Raw genomic sequence first — 25,289 nt, 5'->3', positions numbered from 1 at the left:
ATTGTGCTTGCTCCCAGGAAAGTGTGCACAGGATTACAGCCTTCAAACTCCCCACTCAGCATCCCCCCATCGCTCATTCACCCTCTCACTGCCCTATTTCCTTCACGTTCCCCCCATGATCACGGCAAAAGCAAGCAATTGAGTGCAGCTGCTCTGTCCTCCTCTCCAGCTTAGAGCACAATCCTGTGCGTGTCTCCTCAGAAGTAAGTCCCATTGTGCTTGCTCCCAGGAAAGTGTGCACAGGATTACAGCCTTCAAGCTCCCCAGTCAGCATCCCCCCCCCGTTTTTGAAATCCTCAGTACAGTATGTATGCCTTTAAAGAGCACTTAATAAACACTTTGTAAACCAAATTTGACTTTGTTCTGACTTTTCTTACCCATAGGAACGCATTAATTAAATTTCAATGCATTCCTATGGGAAACCGCGCTTCGCAAAACAAAAAACAGGCATAACGAAAGGACTCGCGGAACGAATTAATTTCGTTATGCGAGGCACCACTGTATATTGGAGAGTTTGAAAAGCTACTTGTTGTAACTTCATGATTTGAGAGTGCCTTCTACCGATGTTGGCAAAATGTTAGGTGAGAACAACTTTATTCAATTGCAGTTATTTGCCTATCAGCCCAAACATTGTTTTCAATGTCAAGAATGATCTTTTTCTTATCCTTGGAAGACAAGCATTGAACCTGTGACCTTCAGCTCTGCCATTCCCTAAGGGTCTGTATCACCTTTTAATCCAATATGTGCTTGTTCCATATTTCCATACCAATGTTTTTTAAAAGAAAGCATTGTTATTTATTGTAATGCAGGCTTGTTTAAGGAAAATGCAGAAACCCTTAGGAAATTCCGAGTGGTTATTGTGATACATTTGAATTGGTTTTCTGCAAACTGTTTTTAAAACTTGACCAAAGATCTGTAACTCCCAATGGAGTATAACTAAAGAGCCCAATCCTAATCCTACCCCTCCCCCCCAGAATTAGCATTCTGGTGGCAAGAAGTGTTTTATGCCTGTATTGCGAAGTGACAACCAGAACAAGGTCCACCTATGACAGTAGTCGATGGTGAGCTGGGGAGGATGGAGCAAAGACAAGTGGGGGGAGGACAGAATGAGAGGGCAGTGGGGGTGGAAGAAGGGCAGATTGGGTCTGGGAAGGGGGGGTGGGCTGGGTGGCAGTGGAAGCGGCTGAATCCATACCTTCTTCCCAGACCTTATCCTGGCCCACACAGATCAACACCAGCAATTTTGCTGGTGCAAATCTGAGTTGACCCATCTTCACTGTAGGAGCTTACCCTGGATATGGGAACAAATGTTCCCTTGCCTGGAGGAGATCCCACAGGATACAGTGCAAGCCATTTTGGCGGTCGGAACCATAGGCTTGGGCTGTAAGTATTTAGTTAAGAAGTACATTGAAGATCATATTCACATTCATGAAATCTGACATGTCCAGCAATTTTGCAGCTTGGAGACAGAACTAGAGTATGCCAATTGAAGCCATATACCTTAATTAATGTTGTCATAACAGTAGATCAAATAGCTCCAGTGAGTATCATCATGAAAAATATGAGATGTAAATTTTGTGCAAGGAAAACCAAATGGACCATGTTTTAGTGCTATCAGTCTTAGTTACGGCACCACATTATTAAAATTTTTTGAATAGTCATTTAATTGTACTATAAAAGTGCAGCTGTGGGAATGTTGAACAGTTGGTAATGAGAAAGCAGATTTTTTTTGGCCTTTATTTAGGGATGTTTTGCCTATTCTACTGACATTTATGACTTGGTTGCTTTTCCCTGGGGCCGTTGTGTGTTGGCTTCTTCTCAGTGCACAGGTACTCTGTAATGTGTATATCAGGGCCTTAGCGGAGATGACTTCCTACTGCTGTTAGATCAGCCACAGACCTACCTAGTCTGTCATTTCCCATAGTGGCCAGCTGGGTAACTCCACATGCAGGAGATGAAGGCAGTACTCTTCTCATGCCACTGGTCCCTAGCAGCTAGTATTCAGAGGTATACTATTTCTCAGTTCTGAATTAGCATATACGTGTTACAATTAGCCATAGATACTACTCTGCATTTGCTTTAATTTTTGTGGCCATCTCAACATCTTGGGCTGCTAATTTCATAAATTCTGTGCAGTGTAAAGAGATGCACTCTTCCCCCACTGTATGTTTCAAATGCTCACTGTATGGATTTTCATGTATATGTACAGTGACTATTAAGACTGTATTTCTTTATCCATACCATCATTTTTGGTTATGCAGTTGTGCGAGATGCATTGCCTGATTAGTAGTGTGTTCTCATGTTCAGTTTTGTATTGGCTTTCAAGGCATGTGCATTACATACTCTTTTATCTGTTTTTGTACTGTGTTTGCACACATTATTGTGAACATGGGTCCTAAAGAACAGAAGAAAATAAAAAAAGCCTGTGAGAAAAATGAAAAAAAAAACAGGTGATATACTTGGAACGAAAGCTTAAGGTGCTAAAGCACATCAAACATGGTGAAAGCTAAAACTTCTCTCTTCCTTTGGGTTTATCAGAATCTACAATGAGCACAAGCTATGTATTGAAAGAACAAATTAAGGCAAGAACTCAAATGTGGTTGGTGGTGATAAGCTTACAAAAGTTACACATGGAAGACGTGAAATTTGTGAAAAGTTTCCTTCTCTGCCAAACACCATGGCTTTACTGATATAATGTTGTTGTTGTTTATTGAGCCACACAATTTTTTTTTGTATGGTATTAGTCATTTAGGGAGATTTTGGGGTGCACTTGGAATGGCTTTGTATCAAGTTAGAATTTTTCCCTTTTAAATTAGCATAATACAGAGGGTCCTCATATCCACGGATCCCTTATCTGTGGCTGCTTATCTGTGGATGTGGGAAAGCCGCCCATACCTCACCCCTGCCCTCTGAGGGAAAGGGGAGTTGTGCTCCCTTTGCCTCCAGAGAGTACTCTGAGCCCCACATGTCCGCCCATGGCCTCTGCAGATCTCAGAATGATTGTATAAAGCAAAAAAAAAAAGTGACTTTTGGTTTTTGGTCAAAATAGGAAGTAAAGTTTTTAATGCCTTATAAAAATGTCCCTTCGGGGAGAAAGGCAAAGGAAGCCCTTCGGGGAGAAAGGTGTACTAATTACACCTGGTGAATTAATTAATTAATGAGGCATCCTTTTATGCAGTCATTTCGCGGCATGGCCTCTGCGGTGCTCAGAATACCCTCTGTAGCAGCTCCCCTGCCTCCAGAAGGTGGGGGGGGGCGTCCCATCTTATTTGTAGATTTGGGTATCTGCAGAGGCACACCTGTAGAGGCACCTCAACTAGATTTTCACTGTAAGGGCCTTCTTCAGGAATAAAGTAGGTACAGCTAATTAGAGAGTGTACTTTTGTCTATTCTAAGTTTCTTGTCAACCAATGAAATCCAATTTCATTGGATGACCCTGAGTTCTAGTGTTATAGGAAAGGGAGAAAAATTGATCTTCATACATTTTATCCATACTCTGCATAGTTTTCTAAACCTTGGTCATATTTCCCTTAAAGATCACTTTTTTTCTAAAATTAAAAGCCCCAAACACTGTACCCAGCTTTCGTGTAAGCTATGTGGCAGAGCAACTGCACAACTGTAATTGAAATCCTGCACAGGTTACCTCTCAGCACTCCAGAGCTTAGTGATGGAGGAACATCCTTGCTGGGCACTCCAGGTGTTTACTGCTACCTCCAAACAGCCACTGTAGGGCCCTGTACACTCCAGGAAGAAATTACGTGGAACACAGGTTGTAACTTTTCCTTGTAGGAAAGGTGTTCCAGCCCCCTGATTGTTTTGTTTGCTCTCTTTTACGCGTTTTCCAGTATCACTTTTGAGAAGTGCCACAAGCTTTGCATGCTGACCCACATTGGTCTGTAACATTGATGTACGTATATAAGAGCATTGTAATATTGGCAGTTTTATTTTTAGTTTGCTTCATGCTGACTTCTAGCATGGAATTTGCCTTTTTCTCAGCTGCTGTATAGTGTTAAAATGTATGATCACACAGGGGTGCAATTCACAGAATTGTTTAAGTTTCTGTATACCTGGGTCCTAATCCAGCTATAGTTAGTCATGGCTAAAACTGCAGCCTTATGCAGTTACTCAGAAGGATGGCCCACTGAACCAGGAGGACTTACTTCTGAGTAAACCAGCATTGTGTTGGGCTGTATATCATTGAAGCTGCTCCATTTGAAGGTGAGATGGTTTAGATTAAATGAAATCCCAGGCACTTAGAATGTAATGGGTTCAGTTTTTGTGAATCTGTTGTATCTTGTTGAATTGGGTCAGTTGAACTGATTAGGAACCTATTTATTTATTTGTTTTTCTAAGGCCCCATCCATAAGGACCTCAGGGTATGCCATGAGCCCAGCTGGCTCTGAAACAGACTTGCATACCCATCAGTTGAGCACCCCAGGGAGCACTTCTTAGAGAGTCACATGAGTTCATAGGAGCCCTGCTCTTGTCCCACTAGCCTTTTCTGTTGTGGCACTCGCATTATGGAACGTTCTTCCTCAGAAAACCCAGTTGGCTCTCCCTCTTTAATGTCAACCTGACAGTGGGTAAAAGCTGTATTATCTCTGTGGGCTGATGGCCTGCCTAGTCTGTGATCTTTTTATCCTGAGCTTTGTCTTCACTTGTCATCCCAGCTTGCTATTATAGTAAGAATTCTTACTGTCCATCTTGGACATTTTGTGAAACAAAATGGAGAGGCAGGATATAATATTTTAATTGACACAAGTAGATTAATATATGCGAAATGCTTGCATGTTTATTTGGTGAAAGCCATCTTAACTTCTTGATGAAACAAGTAATAAAACAACATTTAACATCCATAAACCTAGTGAGAATGTGCTATTGTTTTAACAAACTACAGGTATCGAGAGGCTGTTCACAAATGGGACGAAGCGCTTCAGCTAACTCCAGAAGATGCTACTCTCTATGAGATGAAATCGCAGGTAATGTGTGACAGGCAGTGCTTTGGTGGGTTAGAAACATGAAAATAGTTACTGTATATGTATTGGCCATAGGCCATGCTGCAAACAAAAGAAGTTTGGGTGGATATCACTTCAGCAGAAATTTCTGATAAAGTGCAGGGAGTGTAGAGTGTACTGTTATCATCAATACAGCACAGCTAGTAAAAATATTAAAACGGAAGTATCCATAAAACACCTTGGTAGTTAATCTGTCACTGCACACAGTCCAATTTTGTCAGCAACTGAAGAAAAATATGGCACTCATTTTGTAATTAGAATATTTTCTCTTGGTACAATCATTTTGCTTACAATCACTTAATACTCTGTAATCATATTTTTGTAATATCACATAGAAGAATAGCAAACTCACACAGCTTCAGTGCCAGCATCCTGACAAAACATGATTAGAGAAGCTTAACTCAGTTGACAGACCATAATTATGGTGGTTGCTCTTCGTCCAGACTTCACTGTTGAGTGTTGATAAGGAAGATAAGGAAGTAGTTTTTGGTTGTCTGGGTATTTGGAAGCTTAGCCATGGCTTTGGTTCCATACTGTTGATTATGCAGGCCACGTTGTGTTGGAATAGAGCCACTGCAGATAATGAGATATTTGGATAAATTGATGTGCAATTTATACAGTGATTGGGACACGTAGTGCGCAATCCCAACCCCTTATGTCAGTATTTTCCACCACTGGCATAGCGGTGCCAGTAGGACATGTGCTGCATCCTGCAGTTGGGTGTCACTCAAGGAGGCCTTCTCAAAGTAAGGGAATGTTTCTTCCCTTACCTCAGAGCTGCATTGCCCTTAAGTCAGTTCTGGAAAGCACTGACATAAGGGGTTAGGATTGTGCCCATAGTGAATTAAAAAATGTAGATGAATGAAGTTTAGAGAAAATAGGTTCTGATGATATTGATGCTTTCAGATTAACCTCTGGTTTGCTCTTAAAAGCAAAGATGGAAACAACCAAAGTTGACATTTTGAATTGTCAATTTTTAGCACCGAAAACAAATCAGCATAGAAAAATTCTTTTGCATTATTTGTGATGCTTTTATGATAGCTTTATGTGACCATAAAATCCTGATTAATCTCATAAGATTGTCCTCTTGGGCCTCCCTATCCAATATGCTATGCCTAGATTTGTTAACATGTTGTGGTGTTATATTCTTACTTTCCAAGAGTATTTGCTTTGTTAGCAACAGCTGCCATGTGTTCCACTTGTCCCAAGTGATGGTTGTTTGAATAAACGTCTCAGATTAACATGCTCCCCAGTAAGAAATTTATAAGCATTTAAATGCATAGTTATGTAAGGAAGGAAGCTAGAAGTCAACTTTGTAAATTCTAATTAGTGTTAATAAATAAGAAATTAAGCAAATGTGTTTAGAGAAATATATAATCTCTGTCTATAACTTGCTTCAAATTTTATATCATAAGCCTTCCCAAAAAGTTGTGCTTTGAGTACATGCAATAATGTACTCATAATGTAATAATACATGCAGAGTTCTTATATGAACTCTGTATGGTGAACATGACTTTGATGCTCAGCCCTTGAAGGTAACTTACAGTGTAATCCTGTGCATGCACTGGTATGAACCTCATGCAATGTATATGACTGAAGCCACAAAGAATCATTTTCTACCAAAACAGAATTTGGCTAGTCTACTATAAAAGTGCCAAAGCATAAGAACCCAGAACTTTGAAGGATTTTATGCTTCTTCACTTTGAAATTGAATTCTTTAGGGAGCAAAGTAACAGATCTTTTTGGAACATGTCTGCATGTTGTTAAGAAATGAAATTATAGTTGTTCTGTGGGCTCTTTGCCATAAACGTCCAAAGAATGGATGACTTGAGCAATTCAGAATGTAATTTGTGCTAACCAGAATCATTCTACTCTGTGACTGTTTTATATGCAGCCCAGGTGAAGCAGTATCGTTGTGAGTTTGTCTGATTAATGTAAATAGGTATGAATCTGACTTAAAGCTTTGTCTATGTCTGAGATTTGACAACCTGATGTTAATTTCCTTTAATGGTCAGTAGGCATTCTTGGTGGGATAGATCTGGTTTTTGGATACAAGCATCTATTTAGAATGGGAAATGCTGTCAGAGTATGGGGAAGGTGATAACATCCCACCCGTCTCCAGACTGAGGACTGGTGTATGAAAAGAAAAAAACTGGTTGACAGACTGGAATAGAAGCAAAGAGAAAGAGCTACGAACTGACAGCTGAGGCTGAGAGCATCTTGTAGGGTACAGAGCCTCTCTTTGACAGTCTGAAGTTTGCTGAGTGCACATTCTTGACTTGTAGATCTGCAAATAAAGCTGACAGTACTAAAATACCAGAAGTCTCCACCCCTTTCTCTTTCAAAGAAAACAAAACCCAAGTAGTGCTTCCCCTGGAATTTCTCCTGTCTTAGAGAAGTAGGGAGATGCAACTGTTTTTTAAATGACCTATTCTATTAAAATAATTTTAATACTTTAAAAATACTTGTCCATTATTTGACAATATTTGTCTAATATTTGACTTGACTAAATTGTGGTCAAAGGTCAAATGCCCAACCTTGCTATTCATCCTGTGAACAGTCATGCATGCTGGTACACCTAGCAGTGTTCTGTTTTTCTGAGTCAGTTACACATGCAGTATTTTGTCTCTAAGTGGCAACTCTGTGTGTTGGAGGATGTTGGAGAATGTTGTGTGTGTCACAGAAGGACAGTTGGCTACCATTCCTTGCCTTGGTCCTTGGGACTTCTTGGATCCAAGGAAGTGGAACAGACAGTGGCTGATCAAAGTAGTATGTGGCTATTCATTCCTTCAGATCATATTTGTAGGGCTTCCTTCACTATAAAGCAGTGGTTCCCAACCTTTAAGAGCCTGCAGACCACTGAGGCAAAAATTGGAATCATTATGGACCACATGCCAGTCCCTACCCCAGCACACAAAAAATGCAATTAAATTTGTGATAGAGAAGACTTATTAGATATCTATTACTTATAGAGAAGATTTTGTGGGTTGCTGCTTCTGTTGCCAGCTGCAGTTGCAGGGACTCCATTCCCCATTCTCTCTGGTGGCCCATTGGGAAGTGCTCACTTGGCAAGATGCTGGAAGTGATTGAAGACAATCCCCCCCCCCCCCCGGGATCTTGTGGATCACTTCTCAGGATTTTGTGTGTTGGGAACCAGTGCAATAAAACAATAATTCCGGTTCTTCCCAAACTTAAAACAGACTTTGATATAGTCTTAGCCCCTTCAGTTGACAGCTAGTACCAGAACTGCCAGGGTTAGTATCTACATGTCTTAAATCTGTAGATGGGAGCTTTTGCAGCCACCTCAGTGGAAACCATGATGACTTTTTGCTGATCAGGCCGATTATTTTTATTAAGTATTGATATAATGTTTTTCAAATAAAGTAGTTCACAGAGTGGCTTCCATTGCTAAACAAATAGCTCTCTGCCCCACAGGGCTCACAATCTAAAAAAAGATGCAAAAGAGATACCAGCAGCAGGAACGGGAAAAGCAAGCCTTTCATGCTGAAGTGAAGAGGGACCTTCCTCAGGTCCTGTTGTTCTCTGCCCAAATCTTTGACTGCTCAGGCAGTCCTGTATCAACTTCCTGTATAAACATTCTGGCTGCCTCTGTGTCTGGACTACCTCAGCAACTCTTCCATTTTTCAAATTCTGCCAAACGTCATCCTAGGCTATTAGCAATTTTCATGTTCGAAGTGTTTTTGTTGTGTGTTCTTGCAGTACATGTAGCTATTGCAGACTTTCTCTGAGATGGAGAGAGAGAGCAAGCATGGGCACTATTTGCCTAAGGCTACCCATCAGTAGGAGAACCTGGTCTCCGGATGCGTACATCCCTGTCCACTAGACTCCATGCCTGCATCTCCCACATTACAGCCTTAACTGTCTCTTCAAAGACCAGGCCCTTTCTCCATGTGTTCCTAGAGCTGGTGGTGGCCCCAGTATCAGACTATGTTGCATTCCTACCTGCTTCTTAGGCTTTTAACAGCTGGGCCCACCTATACAATTGTTGTGTCAGATTTATGTGACTGTAAGATAAAACCTGTGTAGAAAACAGATAGCAGCCAAGTAAGAGTAACTAATTTAGTTCTACACAACAAGTAAGTGTGTTGCAGGTTTTTTTCCCCCTAGTTACTGGGGGATATTTTGCACGTTAGGTTTGTTTCTGATATAACATGCAGAAAAGAAGCCTGTGTGAACAGGGAGAAGGTGCAGACTGCTTAGAAATCCTGAACTTGCTCACCTATCAATACTTCTTTGCATTAATGTTACATTAGAAGCATTGTAAAAAACAGCCCAACTCAGAGCCCAATCCTGTCCAATTTTCCAGTGCTGGTGCTGCTGTGCCTATGGGGTATGCACTGCTTCCTGTGTTGGGGGTGCAGTCACAGAGGCCTCCTCAAGGTATGGGAACATGTGTTACCTTACCCTGGGTCTGCATTGCAGTTGCACCGATGCTGGAAAGTTGGATAGGATTGGGCCCTCAGTTGCACTTCAGCTTACACTGAAACTTGGCCGCTGTGGCCACAGTCCAAAGCACCAAACTGCTCCCTCCACATGACCTTCAGGGCTTCTACCTATCATATCCCTCTGCAATCTGTTTAAGCTTCTAACAATTTTGTGCTATTCTACAGAAATGAAAAGATTTCAAGTTCTTTGTTGACCCATCTATAAATAAGAAACCATTCTGAGGACTTTATATCCTCCTCTGAGTTTAGGAGCATGTTTCCACTTTTTTCCTACAAGCGAGTTTGCATAGCTTTCCTAGGAAAAGTCACCTCTGGTGAGGTGAACAAATAAAATGAATCTGATATGAAAGTAACCTTGCCTCTACACTTAGTAATGTAGCCAAAATACACAGGAAGCAACCTTATACTGAATCAAACCTCTGGTTCATCTAGCTCAGCATTGTTAAAATGCCTGGTAGCACTTCTCCAAACTTTCAGACAGAAATTTTTATCTCTCCAGCCTGGAGATGCTAGGAATTGTACATGGGACCTTCTGCATGTAAAGGAGATGCTCTTCCACTGAGCTCTACAGCACTTCTCTCAATTTTTCTTGAGGGCAAAGGGCAATGGCTTATCCTATCAAGAAGAACAATTGATAATTTCAGGTGCATTAACAGTATTGTATAGCAACAAGCCCTGAATGGGCTGTTCATCCCAAGTACTGTGCAGCAATATCAAGTATTACATTTGTTCCTAGCCATCATTTTTGATTGGCAAACATTAAGGTGGCTGTTGAAAGATTAAATAAATGTTCAGTGTGTCAAAGGCTTCTGTGTCACTCAAGATATAACTTGAAGGCAAAGGTGAAGGATGGTGGAGGTTCTAAAATGAGACTTGGAACAGGAGGAAGGTTCTGAAGTTATTGTTCTGATCTAGATGATTTACAAACAAGACCCAAAGAGCTTCCCACACTGCATTTTTACAACCCAGCAATTTCCTCTAATTGTTCCCATTTGCTCCCATTTCCCAATGTCATACGGGAAGAATTAATGTTCATTAGTGGTTCAGAAAAAGACTGGTCTTGCCAAGCAGCTGCCACATGTTCTGCATGCATGTAACTTTCTCTGAGATGGGGCAACAACTGTGTGTAGTTTTTTCCCCCCAAGTCCTTTTTGATGAGATGAACAAATCAAGCATACCTGCTGTAGAAGTTACTGCACATCATACTGGCTGCTCCTCTTGCATCCTCTTTGAAGCGACTTTAAGTGAGCTGAGCCTTCCAGAATTTGGATCTAGTGGTTACTGGGTAGCAAGGCTATGCTTTGCTTTGCAGGATATGTAAATTAAATGTACATGATATGGTTGTGTCCTAAGGTTTCTATCCTCTCTAAGGAGCATGATACCTTCTACAAGAAGGAAACTTGAGAATACAGCCCTTAGTAATGTGAGTACTAAATATTAATAATTTGACAACTGAGCACTTGTAATACTCAGATATTAAATTCAGGAGCATGAAGCCACCTAGGCAAACTTAGTGTACGGTTCTGTTAAGAAAAGACAGTGGTGCCTCCTAGCATCAGGGACTGGATCCCAGTGTCTATGATGATCTGCCAGCTCCTGGACCAAAAAAGTCAAGTTCATAATGATAAAAACAATACATGACTGATGACTGTAAATTCTAGACTTCAATAGATACCATGGTTTATTTTTTACATAGCAGATAAGCTTTAAAATATCAGAGAAGCTGCGAGTGTGTGTTTTTGAAATTTATGGATTCCATTTTGGAAACAAATGTAGACTTAAGAGCGTCTGGTCTGATCTGGTCCTTAGGGGAATATTATTTGATCTCTCTCAGTTGCTGAATAATAGAACATAAGAATAGGCAAAAGGTTCAGGGCTTGCTAGCAATCCATTGCAGGGAATGGAGCGGTTACAGTCAGTTCTCATTAATTACAGGGGTTGGATTCCTAGAAAACGCTGTGGTTAAACTTAACTATTTTTAAAAGGTGCATGCTACCATTGACATACAAAATTGTAAATTCTCATTCACCCAGACCACTTGCATTCCTCTGCATTGTCTCCCATTGGTCAACTCACCTGTATACTGTCAGTTGCTTCAGCCATGGAATCAGAACAACCATATCTTTCAGTATATTAATACCTTGTATGCCTTCATCAGCCATCTGAAGCTTCTGCTTCTTCTCCCTGGGAAGGCCCTTCACACAGAAGGGCCTTCCCAGGCCGACATTGGTATTTGGCCAATGTCAACCAAATACCAGACTGTTTCTTGGTGATGGGCCCTGACTCACAAGTGGGATTGAGATGGTATATGGTTTGGTTCATATTGCTTATACTTCACTGGCTAGTGAAGCAGAATTTCAACTGGCTGTTGGGTTGCTCCTTTAGAAAACATTTAGTTCAAGTGGAAGTTGAATGTCTGACCATGTGAGCATGCTTTTATAAATCAATGCAGTTATGGATTTTCTTGGAAGTCTCTAGTAACTACTCACATAAATTATCTGTGTGGCAAATTCTTTTTGTATTCTCCTTTTGAACCAGGAGATTTTGCAATATGCAGTAGTTAAGTTGGTTGAATGTTTGCTCTTTTTTTTCCCATTTAGGTCTTAATGTCTCTACATGAAATGTTCCCTGCAGTGCATGCCGCAGAAATGGCTGTCCAAAGAGATCCCCATTCTTGGGAGGCATGGCAAACTTTGGGACGTGCCCAACTAGGATTAGGAGAAATCACACTGGTAGGTGTTTAAAAAAAAATGACAAAAATGCAAACTTTCCACTCATAAGAAATCCCCCCCCCTTTGCAGGCCTATCTAGCCCAGCATCCTCATTCCCACAGTGGCCAACCAAATGCCTCCAGGAAGCCAAGTAGGAGATGAAGGCAATATCCCTTGCATTCTGCCTCTGAACCTGTGGGTCACTATTGGTAGTCTCTGGCTTAAAGACATCCAACTTACTGATGTCACAACTTAAGGACAGCCACATTGCATTGTCTCGCAGGTACAGTTTGTCTGTTCTGACGTTTTCACACAGGTGTGATAGTGGTTTTGGAGATGGATAATGATTCTGGTTTTGGGGATTGAGAGAGGTACTTCATTTTGGAGATACAGAAGTAATGGGTAAAGGAGAGCTGAACAGAATAGTGCTTAATAGATAGTTCCTGTCCAGCTAATACAAATTGGTAACTTGTTGTAAAATGCAGTTAATACAAAAGCAGCCCTTCCCCCAACCTAAGCTGCACTAAGGCTCATTTTTTATATTACACAACAAAAGAAAGCGGGGTAGAGTGCTTGTTCACTAGGGAGTGAATTACTATCCATTTTATAAATAATAATTCATATAAATATTTCTATAGTTTTTCAACCATTACAGACAGTTGTTAACCTTTTAGTTTACATCACATAAATAGTGTTTAAAAGTACATTTCAACTCAAGTACCAAACCTCTGGATCTTGTTCTTAAACAGGGGACTATCTGTATTGCCTTCCCAACTAATTGCCATTGATTCAAAATTGCCCACAGCCAGTTTTGCAGTATGTTAGCAAAATGTCAAAACAATTCACCTGAGAAAAATGGTAATTCAAAGGTAAAGATTCTGATCTGAATTTTCTCAGATCTTTTCTGTCATGCATTGATTAACTATCAAGTCTGAGTTTGCCCTGAGTAATATCTCTCTGTAGTTGGTATGGCCAGTGTGCATCTCCTGTGGTGGCTTTCACGGTACACAAAATCGCCTTTGACTTCCTTAGATCAATCTTTTAGACACTTACATGCAACTGTATGCTCCCAAGAGAATCATCGGGTTTAAAAACGAGCAACATTCAGACTCAGGGCCTTGAGAATTCTAGGTTCATGTCTCCACTAATCAGCCTTAGGTGATGGTGGAAAGAACTTGTGATGTTTTCTATGGAACACTACTTTTTTTTTTAAAGCAACCGGAAGTTCTTTGGGACATGTCAGGATTAATGAGACAGCCGCTGAAACAAAGGAAAGTTCCAAGTTGGTCTGCTGATTTTCAATTAGAAAAAAAGAAAAAAGAAATATTTCTGTGTGTTTCAAGGAAGTGCTTTTCCTTCGGCGTACTTGTACACTACTGAAAGATACTTTTTGTATCTGTTTCAAATATCAGGCAGGCAGAACAAAAAAAGTCATTCTTTTCCAAACCGTGGAAATTATTCAGAATCAAAGTACTTGCCTGAAATTTGTCAGCATTCCTCTGGTTTTTCTTGGAACAGATTGCGATAAGCAAAACACCTTGGGATTTTCATGTCATATTCCCAGCAAGAATTGATGCAGCCTTTGGGATATGCTTTGTTTATGGGAAAGCTGTCTAGGGTAAAAGCAGATGTTCAGTCAGTCATTATTTGTGTTGGCTCTGCTGTGGACTGAAAAAGAAAAAACCTGAAAGAAGGGATAAGGGGAAGCAGGCTGAGGTTTTATTTGGTATTCCAGAATAGCCAGCCTGCATAACCTGGGCAGGTGAGTCCCATTTACCAGCCACTGCAAGTGCCATTCCACAGCAGTAATAGGGAAAAAACAAGATGAGGCATAACTGAGCTTTGCTTTACAGGGCTGTCCTTCTCCAGAGATACCGAAATGTGTCCGTTTTTTATAGTGGGAAGTACCCCCAGTTGCTCAGGGCTATCACAAGAAATGTCCTGAAAAAAGGGACTTCCCCTTTGCTCCAAGAGCAGTGTTGACACCAAGTTTTTCATTGAGTTTTTGCAGTGCCAAAGTTTTTTTCCCCCCTCTGTTCCTTCTTTCCTCACCCATTAAGGTCACAGAAGCGGCTTTTCTCTGCCTGGAAGCAGGGAAAGGAAACATCATTTGAGCAATTTTCTCTCTCTCCCACCTGACTCTGTATACATGACATGACCTCCCCATCCACCTCTGCTATCGTTCTTTTCTTCCCTAGGAGGAACTGTTTCCATAAAGTGTGCATTCTTGCAACAGGGCCTTTCTTCTACACCTTTGCTCCCTACCTCCAACAGTGGTTCAGTGAGCACAAATGCAGCCTTCATCAGTTCCCATCCCTGAGATGTATTATAAGGTGATCAAAACACAGTGGGCTTGACCTGCACCTTTTCCTCAAAATTTCATTCCTTGAACCCTGAAATCATGGAAAGGTTTAAAGTGTCAATGGAAAGGTTTAAGGTGTCCCCCTGCCAGATGTGCTGGCGGTCATGCTTAGCACTTTGGCTGTTCTTCTGCAGATGACATTGGCTTTCCCAGGTGTCAGTGCAACAGATGCATTGAGGTGACCTGCAATAACATTTTGAGACCTCAGCTGTGACACTACAGGCTTCCTCTGCTAATTCCTTTTTTACAAGGGCCATTTACCTTTGAAAATCTAACCTTAAATTCTACCCTATAGTGATATCATTTCCTCTATTAGCTAACTCAGTGCTTGAGTATGAAAGTCAGGTTCTTTTTATGCCACAGTGGGTAAGCTGAACCAGTAGACAAGACCACAGACTGTAAACCAGTCAACCAATATATTGATTTATGAGACAGCTAGCAAGACACATGTGATTGTGAAGCATATAAAGGTGCCAAACAAAAGTGAAATTGACAAAGCAATCAACATTAAATCATCAAAATAATAAATATAAATCAAGAGACACAATACAGCATAATCAAATGATACTATTTGGCAAGAACCTAATGTGCTGCAGCAGTGAAGAAGGCCAATCCTATGCTTGGGATAATTAGAAAAGTTATTGAGAACAAAACGGCTAATATTGTAATGCCGTTGTACAAATCAATGGTAAGGCCACACCTGGAGTATTGTGTCCAGTTCTGGTCGCCACATCTCAAAAAGGACATAGTGGAAATGGAAAAGGTACAAAAGAGAGTGACAAAGATGATTACTGGGCTGGAGCACCTTCCTTATGAGGAAAGGCTACGGCGTTTGGGCCTCTTCAGCCTAGAAAAGAGATGCCTGAGGGGGGATGATTGAGACATACAAAATTATGCACGGGAAGGATAGAGTGGATAGAGAGATGCTATTTACACTCTCACATAACACCAGAATCAGGGGACATCCACTAAAATTGAATGTTGGGAGAGTTAGGACAGACAAAAGAAAATATTTCTTTACTCAGTGTGTGGTTGGTCTGTGGAACTGCTTGCCGCAGGATGTGGTGATGGCATCTGGCCTGGATGCCTTTAAAAGGGAATTGGACATGTTTCTGGAGGAAAAATCCATTACAGGTTATAAGCCATGATGTGTATGTGCAATCTCCTCATTTTAGAAATGGGCTGTGTCAGATGCAGGGGGGGGGGGCACCAGGATACAGGTCTCTTGTTATCTGGTGTGCTCCCTGGGGCATTTGGTGGGTTGCTGTGAGATACGGGAAGCTGGACTAGATGGGCCTATGGCCTGATCCAGTAGGGCTGTTCTTATGTTCTTATGTAACTCTCCTACATTCTTCCTTCCCTTTACTTAAAGCCAAAAGCCTACTAGATTAGTTTCAGGCTACATTCCCATTGCATTCCCAAGAAACAAACTGACTGAATGCAGTGAGATTTGGTTGTTGGCAGAACTACACAGTGAAGGGCACAGACAGATGGAAGAGAGAGAGAGAAAGACAAGAACTGGGAAGACTGGAAACAGGGAGAGTAATGGAAGAGTAAAGCTGGCTGTTCCATGTTGGACTTCCCACCAGCCTCTACAACCTACCATTGCGATGCAGGGCATGTTTACTCTGAAAGAGTCCCATGGAGTCCAGTGGGACTTAGCCCCAGGAAACTGAGTGTTCTTGTTGCGAGACTTCACTGGTATATGCTAATACTGAATTCAGGTAGCTGAGTACCTATTGGACTGGAAGCAAAATGGGGGCTTCTCAACATAAGATATACATAAGAACATAAGATAGTAATTTTTGCATTCTTGTGGGACTCTCTAGATCAGTGGTGTCAAAGATACAGCCCGCAGACTGGATCTGGCCCGCAGAGCCATTTGGGGCAGCCCCCGTGATCTGGGGGAGCTTTGGGGCTGCCCCACCCCTGCTCAATCCAACTGCGACCAGAGCTCTGCTTCAGTCATGGCCGGAGGAAAATTCTGAGGGCTGGGAATGCCACATGCAGCATCCCCAACCCTCAGAATGACGTAGGTGCTGTGTGTGGTGTCCCTGGCCCTGCAACTCTCCCTGGTTGCAGCAGGAACTTGCCCAGGCTCTGGCTGTGGCCAAAGGGGGTCCGAGTGCCAGAGGTGCCATGCATGGTGTCCCCGGCCCTGCAACTCCCCCTGGCTGCGGCCGGAGCTTGCCCGGGCTCCAGCCATGGCCAGAGGGGGTCTGAGTGCCGGAGGCGCTGTGCGCAGCGTCCCCAGCTCTGCAACTCCCCTTGGCCGCGGCCGGAGCTCACCCGGGCTCTGGTCGCGGCCAGAGGGGATCTGAGTGCCGGAGGAGCACTGTGCGCGTCGTCCTGGCCCTGCAACTCCTCCTGGCCGTGGCCAGAGCGGGTCCGAGGGCAGGAGGTGCCATGGGGTGGTGGGGGAGGCAGGGGGTGCTTTATGGTAGAATGGGGTGGGGGGAGGTAGCATAGTGAAAGGGAAGCCTCAGCTTTTTAAAGAAACAGGAAGTGAAGTGACATCACTTACTGTGTTCAGGTCACTTCCGGGTGCCACATTTGGAGTTCGGCCCTCAGCAGGTGCCATAAATCCAATGTGGCCCCCAGGATGAAATGAGTTTGACACCCCTGCTCTAGGTAGCAGAAATAGTTTCAGTTTCAAAAACCTTTATTAGACATTGGCAGTCAGACAAAAAAAAGACATACAGACAAAGCAAAATACAACACTCTCTGCCTAAGAAATAGAATCGTTAGGGTGGATGAGGAATATGGTTCTGCGTCTAGTTAGAACATCATGCAAAACTTTAGCCAGTTGGTTTATGACCAGTGTGTCAGTAGAAGCTAGAAGCAAACATAGCATTTCATCATCCCATGCCCATAAAAGGCCATCTGAAAATAAATTTGGAAACATACTTCTAATATCCATATAATAAGCACTATATTATACTGCAGAAATAGTTTATAAAAAGACAAGGGCACCTATGCCAGCCTTGTGCTGACTGTGCTCAGTGTTCCCCAAGAGCCATAGTCTATTGAACTTGTTATTTGGATAAAAGAAAGCCAGCAGAACACTGGGGGGTTGTGGTTGAATTGACTTGCTTGAGCCTTTAACAGAGTATGGTGGAGGGCATTCTGAAAATAGTGATTTACTGAGAGTGACCTGACCTGTCTGCGGCAGGAGTTATAGTCAGGTAGCTGTGGGGCCACAGTTTGATTCACTGCCAGTGTTGTTACATTTCACTATCTTTGAACGTTTCCTGTCTAACCATGGCATTCTTGCTTTATCCAGTAGCAAGCATTAAGCTGGAGATATTGTGATAATTAAGGTACTTAATAGTACAATTTTACAGGCTCATAAAAGCAAATGGTATTTTATTGACAGAGTTGTATAGTGACAAATCTGTGCTCTGAAGAGCTTCAAAAAACAAAACATCAAAGTAGTGTTCTGTGGTGATTTGTAATGCTCTGGATGTTTTTTATGTTTACTCACATTCTAAACAGCGTCTTTTTGCTAACAGCTGTTAACAGATGCCTTGCTAAAGAAATTAGGCTGCCATGTCCAGCATGTTCAGAAACTTCAGTGCTGGTAGTGGGCGTTAAAAAAAAGAAAAAAGATGTGCTTTTTTCCTTGGAAACCAATGGCAGTTGATCAAGGCCAAAAACAAACAAACCCTAACAATTCTCTGCAGTTTCAGCATTTCTTCACAGAAACCACAACATTCATTTCTGCTGGGACCGACATATCCCCATATGGAATGCATATTGTCACATGACAGCAGCGTTAGGAATGTGCTGGGCATTCTCCTGCTGTCCCAGAGGCAGAGAAGATTTGTTTTGGATAGTTCTTATGCACAGCCCACCAGATGTTGGTGGCTGGATTTGACCCGGTGAATAACATGTCCTTCCCAAGGACCCGGGATATTCACAGATGTTTCCATACAATGTGTGCTGCTCTGTAGTTGGTGTGTAGTGATTTCATTGACACCTAGGATGAGTAGTGAATTCATTTCATTTTTGTGTGTTTATGATTACCTCAAATATTTTGAAATAGAAATGTGAAATAATGTGATTGCTTGGATTACCTTCTTGGTCAGCACAGAAGTACGAATGCTTTGAGTCACTTCAGCAAAGATCTATATAAAATCCAAAATCTGAGTTGTATCCTAAAGTTTCCTTCCTCCTGCAGAGGAAATGCTGAATCCTCCTGCTTGAGGAAAGAAAGCTTAGTGTACAGCCCTCGGAATACTCATGCACCAATGCATAGAAAAGCACGCAGTGTTGCTTTGCCTATTTTGTACTATAAGGGCACATTCAAAAGAGCTGCTGCACCTCTTTTGCTCTGAAACTAGAAAAGATAAATGCAGGAATGATTATTTTGTAATAAAGTGCTTTAGAGTCTTGATTTTGTTGTAGCTGTCCCTGCGTCATTCTGTTTTTACAGAGGAGGAAATTAGGCTGAAAGCCTTATACTATCTTGTACAAATAACTTTTTTCACAAGTTGTGAGATTAGCTTACCTTAAAGGTGCAAACTCACACAAGCTTATGGCGCCTCTTCTGTGTACTGGGAAAATTTCAACTGGCAGAACCAAAGTTTTGTGTGGCTTGACAGCTCTCATGTTCTGTTTGCATGAATAAACCACTCACAAGTTGTTTAATTGTGGTAGAAGTTGTGATAGATACTATACCTATTTTTTTGACTGTGATAGAAAGTATGAACATATACTTTAAGATCTAATTACTTGAATGAGGACCTCTGATCCTCTTGGTCCAGTTCAACCCTCAGTTCTCTGGACCATGCTATCTGAAAATCTCAGATTCCAGTACAGATAGTCTCTAACTTCAGGATGTTCTGAGTTTCAGACAGCTGCATCTGTGCTTTTGTGTAGGCATGGTCTCTGAAGCCTTGTGCTTTTGTGCTTACTTGAAAGCATTGAACTTGAAAGCCAGCTGTGTCAGCACTTTCATGCAGGTGTGGTCAAACCGGCCTTGTGCTTTCACACCAGTGCAGTAGCACTGTTCCAGCTGACATCAGTTCCAGCTTCCGGATGGATATCCAGAACGGAACCTGAACTTAAGTTGGGATCTACCTGTACTACTGTTCGTATGATGCCATGGACGTTTCACATAGTAATGCATTGTTCCTTATTCTTTTGAGTCCTGTAACAGTATTTTACATTGAGAAACTGTGCTCATCTTTCTAGGCAATCCGAAGTTTCCAAGTTGCCTTGCACATCTGCCCAGCAAGCTCAGAACTTTGGAATGAAGACCTGTGTTGGGCAAGAAAGTTGCATGAACAGCAGAAGAAAGCAGTCAAGACGGAGACGGCCACCCAAGAGGGAACAGCTCAGGGAGAGACTTCAGAAGAACCAATCCCAGATTATGATTTTGAAAGCGATGAGATTTTAGCTGTGTGTGCAGCAATTGCTGAGAAGGAGAAAACGACCCTCCCCTCCAAAACTGTAGTGATTATGTCTGCTTCAGGGACAGTCGAGACTGTAACTGAGAAGGAGGAATGTGCAGCAGTCCCCGATGGGTCTGTTTTTATCAAAGCACGATAAAGCAGCGCCAGCTCTTCTGGTCACAGCCATGCCTTTGAGTGCATCTGTGCCCTCAAATGTCCCTTGCACTGCAATGTTCCCTTGGATCAAGTAATGGGGTTCCTCTGTCCCCTCTAAGTTAAGCCTCAGCAGGTGTGACGGCATGACATTTCTTGATCCTCCTGCTACCAACATCTCCACGAAAGGAGGAAGATCTTGGGGGGGAATTACATGTTAATAGGGCTCCAGCGCAGTCTTGAATGCCACCAAGTACGCAATAACCAAGTACAGGCCGACAGTCACAGCAACAGGGGCATAGAGCAGCTTTCTCTAGCCACGTTGGTCTCCTGGTCTGTGAATGGCACCTTTCAGTTAAGAATGGGAAGTCTGGGGCTGTGTCATCACTAACCTTTTCTGTAGGAGGAGTGTCAGCTCTGGTCTCATCAGCAGCTTTTTTATTACATCTTCTTAGCTTGCTTTCCTTTGTCTGTTCTCATCCCTGCTCTTCATAGATACCCCATGCAAGTGTAGAGAGGTTTTAGTTTGTTCTGCATCCTAAAGGCACTGCCCCCTTCGGTCTCTTCACTCCCTACATTTTCCTACGGCTGATCATGGCTGCAAGCAGGAAAGGGGGGTAGCAATAAGAGGCAAAAAATATAAATAAATGGTGATGAGGGAAGCCTCAGAATGAGACTATTTTTTGGTGGTATGTAATATGACAAATGCATTTCAATTTAAGGCCAAACGGTATGTTACGTGGTCTTGGATAGGAATGCAACAACTTTTTCTTTGGAAAAGCAGAGGCTGAATCCAGAGGGAGTGAATTTGTAACCCATGTGTAGATTCGTGACATGAATAGCACACTCCTCGACCACTATTGGTTTCACTGGGAGAAACGTGCAAGGAAAGTTAGCACAGGAGGTGATTGACACAAGGGCAAAGAGTTCATGATTGTCTTCAGTGGCAACAGTAGCACTTTATTTTCCTGGCTTATTTCAACAATTCACTTATGGCGCAATCCTAACATGTCTCTGAGCTGGTGCAGCTGTCCCCCAGAGGCTCAGTGTGCAGCAAACATGCTGTAGGCATGCCTACAATGACTCACAAGCTGGCTGGGCTAGTGCAAAGGCCCACACTGGCCTGGTAGCACCAGATTTCAACCCTGAGTCAGCCGGCACAGGTAAGTTCACATTAGGAGGTGGCAGACGGGCTGTTTGGAGGGGGTGGCAGGAGGACTGTTTTGGGGCAGGGGGAGGACAGAATGGGAACTGGACCCGGAAAGGGAGGGGGAATGGTGGAGGCTGCCTCCGCCAAATCCTAACCCCCACTCCTGGACTGGGCAGGCGTACACGGGCTTCCTGAATTTATGACAGCAAAATAGCTGGTGTGGATCTGAGAAGCCCCATGGGAGTGGCTGGGGCTTTACTTGGGGTAAAGTGAAAGATATTTATTTAACCAGAGGAGACCTCCAACCTACTTCTAAGCTGCATTTGATGCTGTACAGGCCATGAGGCCTGGCTGCGCCAGTGCAGCTTAGGATTGGGCTGCTCAGCATTTGTGTTAGAAACAATATCTGTCAGCATGACCCTTTTGCTGTAGGCCGGTAGGATAGCATTCTATTTGTTTCATTTCCAAATAAAATCACAGGCGGCCTGCATTATCCATGGGGGTTCTGTTCTCAGAAGTCTGTGGTTAAGGAAATCCTTGGGTTTCTGGGGGCCCTTGAAGCCTCTCAAAGCAAGGGGAGTTGTGCTCCCTTTGCCTCCAGATGCTCTTCTGAATCCCTCAGATGCCATACTTGACCTCTGAGGCCAAAAAACACTAATTATGGTTTATCAGTAAATCTGGAAGTGACTTCTTATGCCTTATAAAGCATTCTGAGGTCCTTATAAGGCATTGAAATGTCACTTGCGGTTTTATAAAGAAAGAGAAGTAATTTTTTTTGGCCTAAACAGCCATTCTGAGACCCGCAGAGGCAGTAGGTGGTCATGCACTGCCTCTCGGACTCGGAACACCCTCTGGAGGTGAGGGGAACTACTCTCCTTGCCTTTGGAGGGTTCAGGTCTGTACCCCTGGGTTCGGGGGGGACTTGCAGATAAGGAAATCCATGGGTTCCTGATCCACACATAAGGCAGGCAGACCTGTATAAGCGGAAATGCTTCTGGCATACTGCAGTCCAACTAAACTTGAAGTGTTTCACTCCCTTTTTTGATTGATTGTGGCCATCATTCTGTCCCTTCAGTCCTTGGTCTTACATACATATGCTTTGCAGTTTGGGCAGCACTTTCATAGCTGGCACTCTTGTTTTAAAATCCAGTTATAAAAGAATTTCTGCATGAAGTGCAGAGGGTCTAAATTACTCTTTTTCTCCTAGAATACTTCATAGGGTTTATATCTATGTTTGTATGTGAACTTAAATAATTTCATCTTTGAAAGAGCAGCAGGAGGAGGAGTTTGCCTGACATAAAAACCAAAGAACCAGATTTTATATCACAAAAGAAATTTCATGTCATCTCCAGAGGCGACTTGGAGTTAAAATCAGATTGTTTATGCCCACATAAGTTAATGAGCTTCTGATCCTCCTACTGTTTCCAGGATAACCTGGAATGTCGAACAAGTAGCCAACTGGTGCCATCATAGTTGGATGGAAATCAGTATTTGTCTACCACTACAATTTTTAAACACTGAATTCAGAGGCTCGAAGACATGGGAGAGAATGCAGTGCCTTCAGCATGTCTTGTCCTGATAATTCCCTATGTCCAAGTCATTTGTTGTCAGGGCTAAAGAAATTCTAATATAATAAATGTACACAAAATGGTGTGTTTGTGTGTGTAATTATGCAGTTTTCCGATAAATTCCTTGTACTTGTAATCTTTGTGAACAGGCCTGTTCCTGATAGTATCTCATATGCTGAACTTCCATCTGTCAAATGTTGATTGCCACAGTCTAAATTCCTTAAAGACATGAGGAAGACATGTTTGGAACAAACTATCAGTTATAAACAGTCATGTACAATATAGTCCTTTCAACCAGTGCGTAGTGGTTTAAGAAAATTTCAAATTTTTCCCTCTCAAAAAATTGCTTTTATAAGCCAATCTCTTGTTTTAATAAGAGAATTTGGTATGAAATATTGGCATGGGGCAGATTACCCTCAAGAGCAAGCCTTTGGCTCAGATCGTTGTCTCATTCTTCCATAAGACTTTTCTAAATGTCTGTCTAGCCAAGACCCACCCAGTCCTATGCCTTTTAACTCAAGGTACACATCAAATAATTCAGAAGGACTTATTCCCAAGGAAATGGATACAGAATTGCAACCTATGAGGAATATAGGAACTATGGTGGTTTTTCTAAGCATGCTCATAGGAATCTAAGCTGGTGGTATATGTGTTGCTGCCACCCTGAATGTGGATAACAGCATCCTGAGTATCTTTAAGCATAGTAACTCTTATTTTGGCCTCTGTCTTTCACATGTCTCCAGTGAAAGGGGTACAGGAGGAAAAGCTTTAAGGAATTCTTAACCCAATCTATAACTTCATTAGAGAGTTTCATTAGTATTATTCAGTCGCTACAATGCTTCTGGTATTAATATTCTTCCCAAATAACTGTTTGACTTTACTCTTGTTTCTTACAATGGGTTGTTTTGCATCCTTAAGATCTTTCCCTTCAAAATGTCCATGTTGTAAATAAAGCTTGCTTTCTGTGTGAACACAGCACTTGTTTAAAATCAGGTGAAGTTTCAAAATATGGACTTGACAGTACTTGACTTACGGAGTCCTGGGACCTAGGACTAAGTGCAAAAAAACCCAAGCATTTTAAAATGATGGACGATGAAAAAACTGAATTCTGGAAGCATTCAAATTATGCAAAATGGCATGATTACTCTTATTTTGCCATGATTTTTCAATATTTACTATTTTGCATAATTTTATTCTGTTTTGTTAGATGTGGGAAGGCACAAAGACGTATGTAGGGCACTGAAAATTCTGTTCTTGGCTATTGGACATCCCCTTTAACCACCACGGCAGATAATACCGAATCCTATCATTCATATCTTTGCAGGCCCAAGGCCTAGAAGCTTGCTTTTCTAAGTAAAATTAATATTCAGGGAACTGGGTCTTCCACCCAGTGCCCAAGATTCTACATTTTCCCCAAGCCGTCACAATGTTCACACATTCTTGAATATGCCCTTGGTCAGCAACTAGCTGTCTGCAAGGCCATGTTGATCATGCAGTCTGCTAGCAAGCCCAACTCTCCCCCCACCCAGTGGCCTGCCAGCATTCCTTCTTTTGATATCTTTCTTGCCCTTGGGTCAGCACCAGGAAAGGTGTTACATCTTGGGATCCCAGTTTGGCACAGAGGGCTGCAGTTACTGAGCCAGTATAAAATCCTTATATCTGAATAGCCCAATGTATGTTTTAATGTAGGGGTCAGTTCAGTTATTTCCATAGCACCATCAGTGTACAAGGTACTGCACACAGTAACTACAAGTCAGATCCCTGCTCCAAGGAGCTGCAGGGACTTATGCTCGCCATCTTTAGAACCATCTTTAGCTACTGGTGCCTGCATTTGCATAGGAAAACCAATTAGTGTGGACTGGACTGACTGCATGGATACAGCCAATAGTGATGTCTGCGATCACAGCAGCATTTTTGCAGTCCCTGAAATTATGGCACCACTTCCTGCACAGATGACTTTTTGTGTGTAAGAGTGTGCACACACCCAGTCATGAGTTAGCACTGCTCCCTGTGAACTGGCTATTTGTATTACAGAATTAGGTTTTCAGTACATGCGCACTCTAATAAACTCAGCTTGCATTTTGCAAACATGGTTATATGTTCCCAATTGCTGCTTGGAAAATTGTCTCAAGGGATGAAGGAGCATCCAGCACTTTCGTAGACCAGCTTGCCATCCTGTTGTGTTTATGGTTTTGTTTGCTCTGTGCTTGCGGGCTGCCCTTTTATCATCAAGGCAACAACATGTTCTTAGTTTTGGCTTGGAATATAAAAATAGTTCCGTTTTCAACTTTTCTCGTAATTAGGGTGGCTTGGACTTTGCTTGTACAAATGTTTGCTTTCTTCCTAGTGTGGGAGTAGCTTAACCACTTTGGCATGCATGTCATATCCACCGTTATGCAGGGATGGGCACTCAACTCGAATCGCAGTAAGTAGCTATTTGTGATGACTCGAGGCAACTGAAGTTGTGG

At 42.3% G+C, this 25,289-nt stretch overlaps 1 protein-coding gene across 1 annotated transcript in view; it reads left to right on the top strand.

The window, feature by feature from the left end:
• The window catches only part of TTC33 (tetratricopeptide repeat domain 33), a 48,914-nt gene extending 25,122 nt beyond the window's left edge, over positions 1 to 23,792 (top strand). The window contains exons 3-5 of the mRNA XM_066618165.1: positions 4,898 to 4,979; positions 12,082 to 12,213; positions 19,751 to 23,792. Of these exons, the coding sequence (XP_066474262.1) occupies positions 4,898 to 4,979; positions 12,082 to 12,213; positions 19,751 to 20,107 (571 nt within the window). The 3' untranslated portion in view covers positions 20,108 to 23,792. The remainder of the gene's footprint in view (positions 1 to 4,897; positions 4,980 to 12,081; positions 12,214 to 19,750) is intronic.
• Positions 23,793 to 25,289: the final 1,497 nt, after the last annotated feature.

The sequence above is a fragment of the Tiliqua scincoides genome, chromosome 2 (genome assembly GCF_035046505.1).
Source record: "Tiliqua scincoides isolate rTilSci1 chromosome 2, rTilSci1.hap2, whole genome shotgun sequence".
In the NCBI taxonomy this organism is placed as follows: Eukaryota; Metazoa; Chordata; class Lepidosauria; order Squamata; family Scincidae; genus Tiliqua; species Tiliqua scincoides.
The sequence above is the reverse complement of the archived record's forward strand: the minus strand, read 5'-3'. Positions and strand labels throughout refer to the sequence as shown.